Raw genomic sequence first — 12,390 nt, forward strand, 5'->3', positions numbered from 1 at the left:
GTGTACCAAGTGTGATTTAGACTTATGAAAACACAGAAAAACTAAGAGCATAAAAATACTGACTCTTGAAGTAGGAATAGAACAGTCCAATGGGAATTATAGTTTATCATTGGACTTTTTGAACCACATATGTGAATAACATTTTCATGCATTCCTTTGGTTTAAAAAAAGTGAATACACAAGACTAAGTGAAGCTACTTGGCAGTGTAAGTTAAGAATATTCAGAGTTAGAATTTCTCCTCTTCCCCTTTGCCAGGCTTTTGCTCAAGTTTCTACACCATATATGGCTTTTCAAACATTCTGGCATTTTCAGTAAACAAAGAAGAAATTAATGTCATGTGAATGATTTTTGGAAACAAACACGATCCTTCCAGGTCGTATATTACATAACAAATATTCAATACATCAATAACTTTATCATTGCCAGTCACAGGATACCCTGGCAAGTCTTTAAAAAAGGGAAGGATACAGAGACCTTAAGGACTTTTGAAATTTTATCTCAGCTGACACTCTTCTCCACTCCCAAGGTCTTTATCATCTGTTGAATGAATCCCCAATCTTTCAATGAGTGGCTAAATTAATCTAGTAACAATGCTATTTTCTCTATCTTTGTAGAATGTAAATGTTTGACTTCATTAGTGTGAGCACTTTGTTATTTATTCTAGCTTGCAGTGTCTTTTCATCATTTATATAAATGTTATCTTCCAAACATGAATCCAAGCTCTTTCAAAACAAGAACCTAGTTCATATATGCAGGAAGTACATTGTTAGGCATCAAATAAATGAGGGAATGCAGTTCAATTTAAATGAAGTTAGCATTTTAGTAAATGTTAGCATTAGTAAATGTTACTAATTAAAACAAGAATAAGCAAAAAAAACAAAAACAAAAAACCTGCATATTTTTAAACAGAATTTAAAGTTGAAATGCAATTTCTCAAAAGAAAAAAAAAAAGTATTCCTTAAATCCAAAGATCTGGGCACTGATGGCTACATAGTTGTGACAGCAACACGGGTACAGACATTAAACATATCCATATGTAGTGATTTTCCTCAGGGAAGGTCAAAAACAACTCTAAAGCTTGAAAGTTATTGAGCTTATTCAATGAGCCATCTACTTAAAATAATAATAAATATTAAACATAAAACATAAATACACATAATAAAAGTTTATTGAAATTTTAAGTAAAAAGGCTACTTTTATCATTTAATATGCTGTGTGCCTTAAACAAAAATGTAAAAGGACTTTAAAACTCATGTAATTTTAACAGCTGTAGTTTTTTTTTTCCAAATGAATGCTTTCATTAAGTTCATGACATCCAATCTTATTTGTGTGTTGATAAGTACACAATATAATTACAGATATGACACTTTTCTATTAGACAAAGAAAATGCATATTGCAGTATGAAAAATTTTGTTGGCTTTTAACAAATAGGGACTTTATAAATGTGTATAGGAAAACATGGAAGATTAAAAAGGCAAAAGAAAATAGCTATATGGTTGATTATATTGAATGATACTCATTCATCACATGGCATGCACAGGTAAATGATCTTGATCATATCCATTCCAGGCAATGAAGTTATCATTCAAACAGCTGTCTAATATAATTGTAGATTCCTCAATGTTCCATTTATACTCAGGTTGGTAAGAATTATTTCTGTTTAAATAGCATGTAAAAACTACAGTATAAAAATAAAACTGAACTACTAAAGTAAGCTTGATAAAATTTTATGTAAAAATGTATGAGGCCACATAAAATAAACACAACAGAATAAAATTGCATTTTACTACTCTATGAAAGAGAAAACTGATCAATGTAACTTGCTGTATCCATCTGGTTTTATTCTTTTGTTTTCTTTTAAATGAAAGTCTGTAGGGTATTAATAAGTATGGAAAGATGTAAGTAATATTCCTTAATTTCTTCTACGATATATTCAAAAATACGTGAGAAATATAGTATTTTATACACACTCCTCTGAAAGACAAAATGATAAAGCAGATAATTCTTAATAATTCAATGTACAACTATTGATACAAATTTTTTTGTCTTGGTTATTTTTAGCAAAAAGCAAAATAGTGACCGAGAATGATTTTGAAACTAATCATTTTGCCATTATAACATAATACAAATAAAAATTAGTGAGCCACAATTTTAGTTGACTACGATTTAACAAGAGATCCAACTCAACTAAATACACACATATAAAATACTTTTATCTGACATCTCTCTCATCTTCATTCCCCATTGCCAAAACCCAAATCATCAGTTATCACTTCAAGTCCTTGAAGAAGCAGACACCAATAAAGAAATAAGATTATGTTATGGGTTGAATTGTGTCTCCCTCAAATTCATATGTTGAAGTCCTATCTTCAAGCTCCTCAGACTGTGATCTTATTTGAAGCTGAGTCTTAACATAATCAAGTTAATATAAAATCATTAAAATGGGCCCTAATCCAGTATGAAGTCAAAAAAAGAAAATTTGCAGATAGACACACATACAGGAAGAATACCAAGTGAGAAGATCACTATCTTCAAGCCAAGGAGAGACATCTGGAACAGAACCTTCCAAGTATTAGTCTGCTCATTGCCATAACAAAATACCATAAAACTGGCTGCTAAAAAAATGGAAATGTATTTGTTACTATTCTGGAGGCTAGAAAGTCCAAGATCAAGGGACCAGGTTTCATTCTGAGGCTTCTCTTGGTTTGTAAGCAGCCACCACTTCACTGTTTGCTCATATGACCTCTTCTTGGTGTGTGCAGGGAAAGAGCTCTGATCTCTTTTTTTTTAATAGGATGCTCCAGCCCTATTAGATGAGGACATTGCCCTTAAGACCTCATTTGACACTTATCATTTCTTACAAGTCCTATCTTCAAATATAGTCACATACAAATTTGGGAGGGAACCTAAACATTCATTCTAGAACACTTCCTCATAGCCTTCAGAAGGAACCAAGTTTGCCAATATCTCGATTTCCATTGTCTAGCCTCTAAAATTGTGAAGTGAAAATTTTTTGTTAAGTCACCCAGTTTGCAATACTTTGTTAAAGCAGGCAGCCCTGGCGAACTATAGATCATAGGGTCTGTATTAGAGAGGAGGCCTCCAAACGACAAAGGGAGGGAAAAGGAGAAGAGATCCTACAAAGGTTAATGCAGGCCTAAGACCTGTGAAAAAGAGTAGAAAGGAAGGATGGTTGGGTAGGAAGAGCCACAGACCCCAATGCAGTTCTGAGTAAGTTTTGACTAGGCCAACAGGATATCCTTAAGCTAAGGTTGCCTATTAGAAGAGGGAGTCCTCTGTTAATCAGGATGGCCAGGTTTGGCCACACTTGGTCATCGGATGGAAAAGACCCAAGAGTTATGGCCCTGGCCTGGAGGCAATGATAGATCCAAAGCTGTGGCATCAGGAGACTGACAGTCAACTATGTTTCCTGCTGCAGGGTCTCTTAAAGGGAAGTCTAATCAGTGTACCTACCTCCGTGGCTATAACAATCACAAAGTCCTATTGATTGTACTTCCTGAGAATCATGAAATTCAGTTATAGTGTTCACCACTGCTATCTAATTGCCTTGACTATTAATATAGTTTAAATACCTGTGTACCTCTATCTGCTCTGGTCATCCACTAACCTCCCCTCCATCCTCTAAAATCTCCAATGGTTTCCTATTGGTCAGGAGTAACAATTATATAATACGGCCTAAAAAGTTCAACTTAGGATAGCTCATACTTACCTTGCTAGCCTCACTTTGCTGTTTACTCTACATTCTGCTTCACCTTCTATGCTCTAGTCAAAAAACCTTGTAACTCATATTTCCTTAAAATGGCCATGTGGTCTCTGTCATTGGCCTCACACTTTTCCCCACATACCACAGTACTGCTGTGTTAATGCCTATTCATCCTTCAGCTCTAGCTCATCTTTCAGCTCTAGCTTCCTTAGAGAAGCTTCCCCTAATCTACCTAGCTAGGTTACAAATAAACACCTAGTATTGGCTCCCACAGCACCTCTGTACATCTCCTTTAAAGTACATATTAATGACACTCTTGTATACTTTTTTGTGTAAGCTATTTGTCTTCCCCCACTAGACTTAGTTTCATAGGGGCAGGAAGTATATCTGTTTTTGCTCAGCACTATAACCCTAGTAACACCTACTATCTGTTAAATAAACTAAAATATATGGAGTGACTATATTGCATTTTCTATGTATAACAATGAAACCTACAATTCTATATGTTAATCAGCACCTCTGGGATAAGAGAATATCATTTCCAAAAATATACCACAGCAAAACTTAACCGAAGCTAACCAATTTTTAAATCATAATATGGATAACTATCTTCTCTTGGGACAAAAAAAAAAAAAAAGACTAGAATAAACATATTAAACATGCACTCACCCCAGGACTTCTTACTCATTTAGTATATTTTAGGTCAAGCCCAGGTGATTCTCATACACTTCTCAAATTAGAACCACCAATATTCAGCTTGCACTCTAAACTCTTTTTGGAAACGTACAATTACCATATTGTAACATATATACACTTCATTTACACTCTAAATAATTGAAGTTTATCTGTTCAAAAGCCAAAGTGACTTTTTTTTTTTAACCTTTTAAATTCTCAGCATTCTATATGGAACTATATCCAATGCTAAAGATATCCCTGCTTTACTAGACGGGTAAATGAGTTAATTCTACTTTTAAATTTTTATTTATTTTGCTATTGAGATTTTATTTATTTATTTATTAGAGAGAGAGAAAGAGAGAGAGCATGAGCAGGGGAACAAGGTGAGGGGCAGAGGGGGAAACAGACTTCCCGCTGAGCAGGGAGCCCAATGGGCAGGGGGCTGGATCCCAGGACTCCAGGATCATGACCTGAGCTAAAGACAGACACTTAAGAGACTGAGCCACCCAGGCACCTAATTCTACTCTTTTTGACGTCTCAAGATTATTATTGTTATTCCACTTTGATGTAAAACAATAATGCTCTTGGGAACTGTTGACCCCATGTTGAAGTTTTCAGACTACTGTGCTTTCTAAAAATTCCTTTGGCTTCTCTTCATAATTATTCTTGGGTCCTCTCTACTGGCCTTCAGCGACCAAGCTCTGTCACGATCATGACCTTGACCAAGTGCAATACTAACTAGAAGACTCCCCCAATAAAGTATCCTGTCACTGTTTATCTCCAGTAAAATGTTCACTGCTAACACTCAAAAGTCAAAAAAAAAAAAAAAAATCAAATGTATGTTCATCTATATTTAATACTGTAATGTTGTTTTCTGATATAGCCCTTTTCTCACCCACTCCCTGTAATTTAATACATACAATGAGTTCCTGTGTTTAAACTTATCTATTTGATAGTATACTGGTAGACAACCCCAGGTAAAGTAAATCCTAAATAAATATTACTTAGCTTAGCTAGGAAGTGTCCTGCATACAACTCCTTTGTTCACCTCTCTCTTGGTTTTTACATGGATTTCCTACTGTTCTTTTTCGGGCACTAAAGCTTGAGATGTAAGGCTTGAAAACTCTCTGATCTACATTTCTAAATGAGTTCAGCATGGAATTATTTTCCAACCAACTTTAAAGTCCTGTTTACAAATTTCCAAAGTTCATTCTACCTCACTTCTTAATCTATGACCAATCCCCCCGACAGATTTCTCTTACAATCTCCCCAGCTCTCACCTTGTATCTAACCTTGTCAAACCTACTGTCTCACTGATTACAACCATTTTCAGAAGTCCAATACTACATACACAGAGTTAGGTGTGAGGAGGCATCAAAAAATTCAGTAAAACCCCCAAAATATATTACAAATGCAACTCTAGACATACAAAATTACTAATAATGTTAATATTTACCTAGTGTGCACATATGTCAGGCACTGAACCAATCAGCTTACAAGCATTATATAATATAATCCTCACAACAATCACAATTTTACACATAGAAAGGCAAGGTTGGAAAAAAAAAATAAACTTGAGACAGTATATGGTAGAGCTAGGATTCAAACACAAGTACTTGACTCCTGAGTCTGGGATCTTAAACATTAAGCGAGACTGTCTTCCCAATGAATCAAAGTAATTTTAATCAAGGTCACAAAATCAGCTACCAAAACAGTATTTTGATCCCCAATACAACAATCTTACATTATACCAAAATGAATATAATATTCTATGAACTATGTTTTCTGGTTCACCCTTTCATAGTAAAAAGTAGTAACCTGGTAGCTACTTGCATTAACAAGTGATTACTGATCTATTGAAATGTGGCTAGTGCACGTAAGAAGCTGAATTTAATTTTAACTTACTGCAGTTTTTAAAAAGCTACATGTAGCTAGTTGGCTACCATATTGTACAGCCATAAAGCACAACTGTAAGTACAGAAAATGATCAGATTTAAATTTTAGAAGGAACAATAGCTGTTTAGTGAGGAAGGTAGGCTGAAAGAGGGACACACTTGGAAGTGAAGAAACAAATTTGAATGGTAACACAGTAGCCAAATGATGTGAGCCTAAAGGAATGTGATATCAAAGGAGCTGGCCAAGTGGTAATGTAGTCAAGAGCTTTTTATGAAATGAAACTGTATGAATGGATATAGATGGTAAACAAAAGGGACACTTGGGGTGGCTCAGGTTTCCATTCAAGAAACCGTGTATAAGATGATACCATTTACCTTTACAGAAGAGCGCAAGGAAGGTTTGGAAACAAAAATGATGGTTTCAAGGTTGAGTTTCATGAGTTTGAATCATATATCCATAAAAGTTGGCTGGCAATACATAATGGAAACTCAGAAGGCAATCAATAGCTTAGAGATGGTAATCAAAGAAGTGAATTTTGGATGGCTCACTCAGAATATATGGACAGTCAAACTGCAGAGTTAAGGAAAGGACCCATAGAATATCCAAATACAGAAGAGGTAAAAGTCATTCCCCTCCACAAACATTTAATGAAGGCGTTGTCTTCTAGGAATGTGGCAGGGACCAAAGATGAATACAATGCAGATTCTCTTCTCTAGGAGGTTAGAGTTATAAAAGAATTCTAGTAGTAGGAAGAGTAGTCCATGAGGGAAAGAAGTTCATGAATAACCTGGAGAATAAATAATGAAAGAGTTAAGAAAATCTGAAGTCGAAATAAATAAAATATTGATTGCTACAGGAAAGACAGGAAAGTGTCCATGAAATTGATGGGATAAAGTTATTAATTATCTCCTGCAAGGGCACTTTTAGAACAGTAGAAGTAGAGAGCAGACTACAACAACCAGAGGAGCAAATGGAAGGTATGGAAATAGGGAGTATTTCAGTGGAGGACATCTCTCCCCTGTCATCCATGCTATTGCCACCACATGGGCTTTATTTAGAATCTCTCTTTCCATGTCTTCTCAAGGACCTTCCTTTCCTTTAACTTCAATATTTCTTTGTCTATTGGCTCTTTTCCTACTACTAACATTTGAATATACTCCAATATTATATTCTTAAATGAACACCTCCTCCCCATTCAATACTTCTCCCTGACAAAATAGCCAAGATTGTTAAGAGTGACCAAAACATATCCGAGGAGAAAAGGCCAACTGAAAAGTAGACTTCAGTTATAGGAAAAGTTATTAGATCATTCATGTTGATAAGAAATAGAGATTCCAGCCTTTGATACAAATTTAATAGTTTTTGCTGTATTAACTGTCCAAATAGCCTTGTCTATCTCCTAAGCAGCCTCCCCCAACTAGCTTAATCTCTTGCTACTGTATTCCTCAAAGTTCAATCCATTATCACAAAAAGCAGTGATACTCTTTCACTAGCTGTTAAGCTCCTTGAGGAAAAATATGACATATTAATTATCCTTCTAAGTTACTATAACCAGACTGTTATGTCACTCAAACTTATGCAATACCCAGAACAGTTTATTAAGTAACACAAGTCACTCAAACTTATCATGAAATGTTTGGACTGAATTTAAAGTAGTCAACACAATAAATTCCCCAACGACTTCTTTGCATAGTTCACATTCAGCACCATTTTACAAACATTCTCCAACCACTGCGCCATAATTGCGAATGGTTTACTGATATGCCAAAACAAAAATCCCCTCAGCTTTTGAGTTGCTAACAGGGCCCAAGGTAGACAGAGATCAGAGTAAATAGACTCAAGCATTCATCCCACATGGATATCAATTTCTAAGTGTGGGATGACATGGAAAAGGTTGGGAAGTGTGCCCTGGGCCTAATAAATTAACCTCATTACTTCTATCTCCCAGGACTGCCCACCTGATGGAAAACTACTTAAGTAGAGAGAATCCTATTATCATATGTAGAAAAACAGAGTGAAGAGATAGCTTTAACAGAACTCCACCAAGATAACTACAGGAGAAAAGAGATAAGACCAGTGGAAGAGATCAGAAAAGAGTAATGAAAGAAGAAAAATAACCGTCATTATTACTACTAAAATTCACTGAACAATTATGTGCCAGGAACTGTGCTAAGTATTTTATATAGGTTCTTGAAACAATCCTTTCTGGTAAATCCTATCATTTTCTCTATTTTACAAAACCTGAGCTGAACCATAGATCTGCCATTTAACCCAAGGATACATACAACAATTATACTCTCCTGAAAAGCTATGATTAGAACTCAAAAAATCTGACTTCTCATCAGACTACACTGAAATGAGATCAGGACAGCTTAATGAAACAGGGGTCAAGGCAAGAAAAATAACTCAAGTATTAAATGATAAGCAACATTCAGAATCATGAGTCTTCTGGTAGAATCAAGAACACTTGGTAATTTGAAGGTGATTACAGACTGGTGGTCAAATTGCAGTACACTTTTTAAACTGGTCATAGGAACTTGTATTTTGTTTTATTTTATTTATTTTATTTTATTTATTATTTTATTTTATTATTTTATTTATTTAAAAGGTTTTTATTTATTTATTCATGAGAGACACACAGAGAGAGGCAGAGACACAGGCAGAGGGAGAAGCAGGCTCCATGCAGGGAGCGTGACATGGGTGACATGGGACTCGATCCTAGTTCTCCAGGATCAGGCCCTGGGCTGAAGGCAGCGCTAAACCACTGAGCCACCCGGGGTTGCCTGGAACTTGTATTTTAAATGGCTGGATTATAAAAAAATATCTGGCAAGATGGGTATGAATAATTTATATTCCTCCTTGAAACCTGGAGCAAAGGTGGAGTAGGGAGATAAACATCTCTTGCTTGTGGTGACTATATCCTTTTTCTGTTTGCAGGGACATTCCTTTATTGGTAGTAACTCTACCACAATAAACATAGTCTGATGAGGTAATAATTAGGATTGTAACCATCCCTGCCAAGAGGTGGGGCAAATTTATTTCCCCTTCCATAAGAGTCAATTCCTGAGCTGAGGGACAAAGAGACTGAAAACCACTTCATATCTATCTAGTGGAAAGAAACTTCTGTTTTGGTTTCTTACCTCCTAAACTGCTTTAATTCCTACCTGTTATCAAAACACGATTCTTCGGTTAGTCTTTGACTTTCTGAAATTTAAAAAAATCCCCTTTAGTTTAAGTTAGCCAGGACTGTTTAATGTGTTTAACCAAAATAGTGAGTGATACAAGCAGTAACGTAATCCTTTACTATTAGAAGTAAGCAGGAAATAAAAAGTATACAAGAGATGTAAGAGGGGTTCTTATTTCTTTTGAAAAATCTAGTAAACTACTTTCCCTACCTAAATATTTCTTTTTTCTGTCTGGCCACCTACTTCACTTACTAGATATATGGGTGCAAACACTGCATTTACTCCTGGATTAAAAAAAGTAGAAGAAATAAATGGCTTCTGTTCTCATCCGGTTTCTGAGTCTTCTCATTTCACAGTGACTCTGGACGTATCAGACTGCTGTACAACTGATACATAATCACCTTGACATTTTGGTATTTGACCACAAAGCCACATTAGCATTTTACAGTATTTTAAGACTATGACTAAACGTTTTGGGAAAAGAAGTTTCATCGCTGCAGAGAATATCAATTCTTTAGGAACGTATACTTGTTAAATATATTTCTAAGCTCTGAGTCTCTGTAACATTCAATATATCCTACCTAGTTGAACAAATGATGACAAACCAGGAGAATTTATACTTGTTGAGAAAACTCCACTTTCCCAGAATGTATCAATACATGGAATTTAAGACAGGGGCTTTTCTTATCTTGAGCACTGCTGATTCTCACTACAGGGCCTACCACTGTCACACTGTCAGTGCTCAAGAGTATTTACTGAATAAATGACAGTGAATAAACACATAAATGTTAAATAGTCGAAGTATTCCCTATTTCTGCCTAAAGTGAGTGATATCTATTGATATCTTATGATTTTATATGTAGTGCTGAAACCATATGTCCTCTGGGAGTATAAGAAAATAAATTCTGTAAGTCAGATTCCTGTTAAGTAACCAGATGGGAAAGATACCTTTATCAATCCCACATTTATAATTCAATAATGAATAGCTCCAGAGGGAATTGAGGTAGAATTATGTACGATCAGATTAATAATAGAAATTGCTGTAAAATATCACTACTCCCTGTGTCTAGCAAATCAAAAAACCTTTGGCGGAGGAAAGGATAGTAGGTGGCTGAGGTACAATACCAAATTATTTCAGGTTGGCACAGATATAATAATCAATAAATGCTAAGGTCAACGCAACTTTTTAAAAATAAAATTTAGGGTTTTTAATATTCACAAAAGCTATTATTTTTAAATAGAAAAGTACTGTGCATACAATACTCGTTTAAACATTTGTCCTAAGATAAGCCAGCCGTTCATATTTGCAAAATCACTTTAAATTGGTTACTTTAAGTAATCACAGGAAGCAGTATGGTAGCTACGTATGTTGGAAAAGTTCAGACAGGCCTGGGTTTCAATGCAGTTCTGCTATAGTCTATATATGTGTCCCTTAGACAAGTTATTTAACCTCAATTTCTTTACCTGTACAAGAATAGTGGTTATTTAGTTTGAAGGTATTTGCAGGTACTAAAATGGAAAATGCCTATCAAGTGTGTGGCATTGTATCTGGTACATAAATAACTAACAAATGTTAGATGTCAGGATGATAAATAAAATTTCAAAAATAAGGTTTCAGTTACAAAGTAAAGACTTTTAAAGAAAACTAATTTAGTGCCTTACCTTATAGGTATATGAACCATTAAAATTAAATTAATATTGTGTATTTACTAGGCACTAAGTATTAGTAAGACCTGCCTTTTTTACTTTTCCAGAGCATCCTATATATTCTTTATTATCTGTATGACTGTTTGATTAGTGTCTCTCTGCTCCTCTAGTCTCTAAGTGCTTGGGGGAAGAAATGCCTATTTCACTCACACTGGAACCTCAGTGCCTAGTTCTGAGCAGCTGAATAAATACTGACTACCCTGAATGAGCTGGTACATGAAATTTCAGGCTCATCTGCACCTTATAAAATAGCTTTCTTTCCCCACTTTACATGAGAAGATCTTTTTTTTTTTTTTTAATTAAAGATTGTATTCATTTATTCATGAAAGACACACACACAGAGAGAGAGAGGGAGAGAGAGAGGCAGAGACACAGGCAGAGACACAAGCAAGCTCCATGCAGGGAGCCCAACGCGGGACTCGATCCCAAGTCTCCAGGATCACGCCCTGAGCTTAAGGCTGTGCTAAACCGCTGAACCACGCGGGCTGCCCCGAGTTTGGTGGTCCTATGTCTTTAACACCTCATGAACATGTTCTCACTTTTCCCTCAACAGAAAAGTGGACCTGGATTTGCTGGCTTTATCAATAGCAATATCTTGCTCAGATAATGCTGTTTACAACAGTGGTTCTCAAATGTTTTGGTCTTGGGATTCCTTTACATTCTTAAAGATTATTCGGTACTCCAAAGAATTTATGTTTATGTGGATTACACATATCAATACTTAATATATTAAACCTAATAAGTTTTATATTTATCATTTAAAATAAATATAAAGCTTTATTATTTAAAATAATAAATCCATTACATGTTGACATATCTTTTTTTTATGAAAAATGTAATCGTCAAGAAGAAAACTAATGAAAAACGGCACTGATACAGATTTTCTCAAATCCCTTTAATGTCTGGCTTAAACAAATAGAACTAGATAGAAAAAAAAAAAAACAAAAAACAGCCAGGTTTTGAGATTTTCTCCTGCATTCAATCATTTGCAATGTGTGTTTGGTTGAAATAAAGAAAGAAAATCCAGGTTCCCACATATGTATGAACTTGGAAAAGGGAGGAGCAAGGTAACTGACTTCTCTTTTTTTTAATACTAGTGTTTCTTTTTCTTTAATACTACACCAAAACTCCACAGGACGTAAAAACTAGTTAGATGGTGTTCCTTCGGCTCTTTTCTTGGCTGAATCCTTCAGAAAGTGAC

At 35.2% G+C, this 12,390-nt stretch overlaps 1 protein-coding gene across 3 annotated transcripts in view; it reads right to left on the reverse strand.

The window, feature by feature from the left end:
• FAM174A (family with sequence similarity 174 member A) overlaps window positions 1-12,390 on the reverse strand; it is a 30,716-nt gene that overhangs the window by 15,265 nt on the left and 3,061 nt on the right. Inside the window, exon 2 of one of the 3 annotated variants that reach the window (XM_077863403.1) lies at window positions 9,462-9,501. The exons of the other annotated variants lie outside the window; for them this stretch is intronic. Within the exon in view, the coding sequence (XP_077719529.1) occupies window positions 9,487-9,501 (15 nt within the window). The 3' untranslated portion in view covers window positions 9,462-9,486. The remainder of the gene's footprint in view (window positions 1-9,461; window positions 9,502-12,390) is intronic. 3 annotated transcript variants of the gene reach the window in all.

The sequence above is a fragment of the Canis aureus genome, chromosome 2 (genome assembly GCF_053574225.1).
Source record: "Canis aureus isolate CA01 chromosome 2, VMU_Caureus_v.1.0, whole genome shotgun sequence".
NCBI classification, from domain to species: domain Eukaryota; kingdom Metazoa; phylum Chordata; class Mammalia; order Carnivora; family Canidae; genus Canis; species Canis aureus.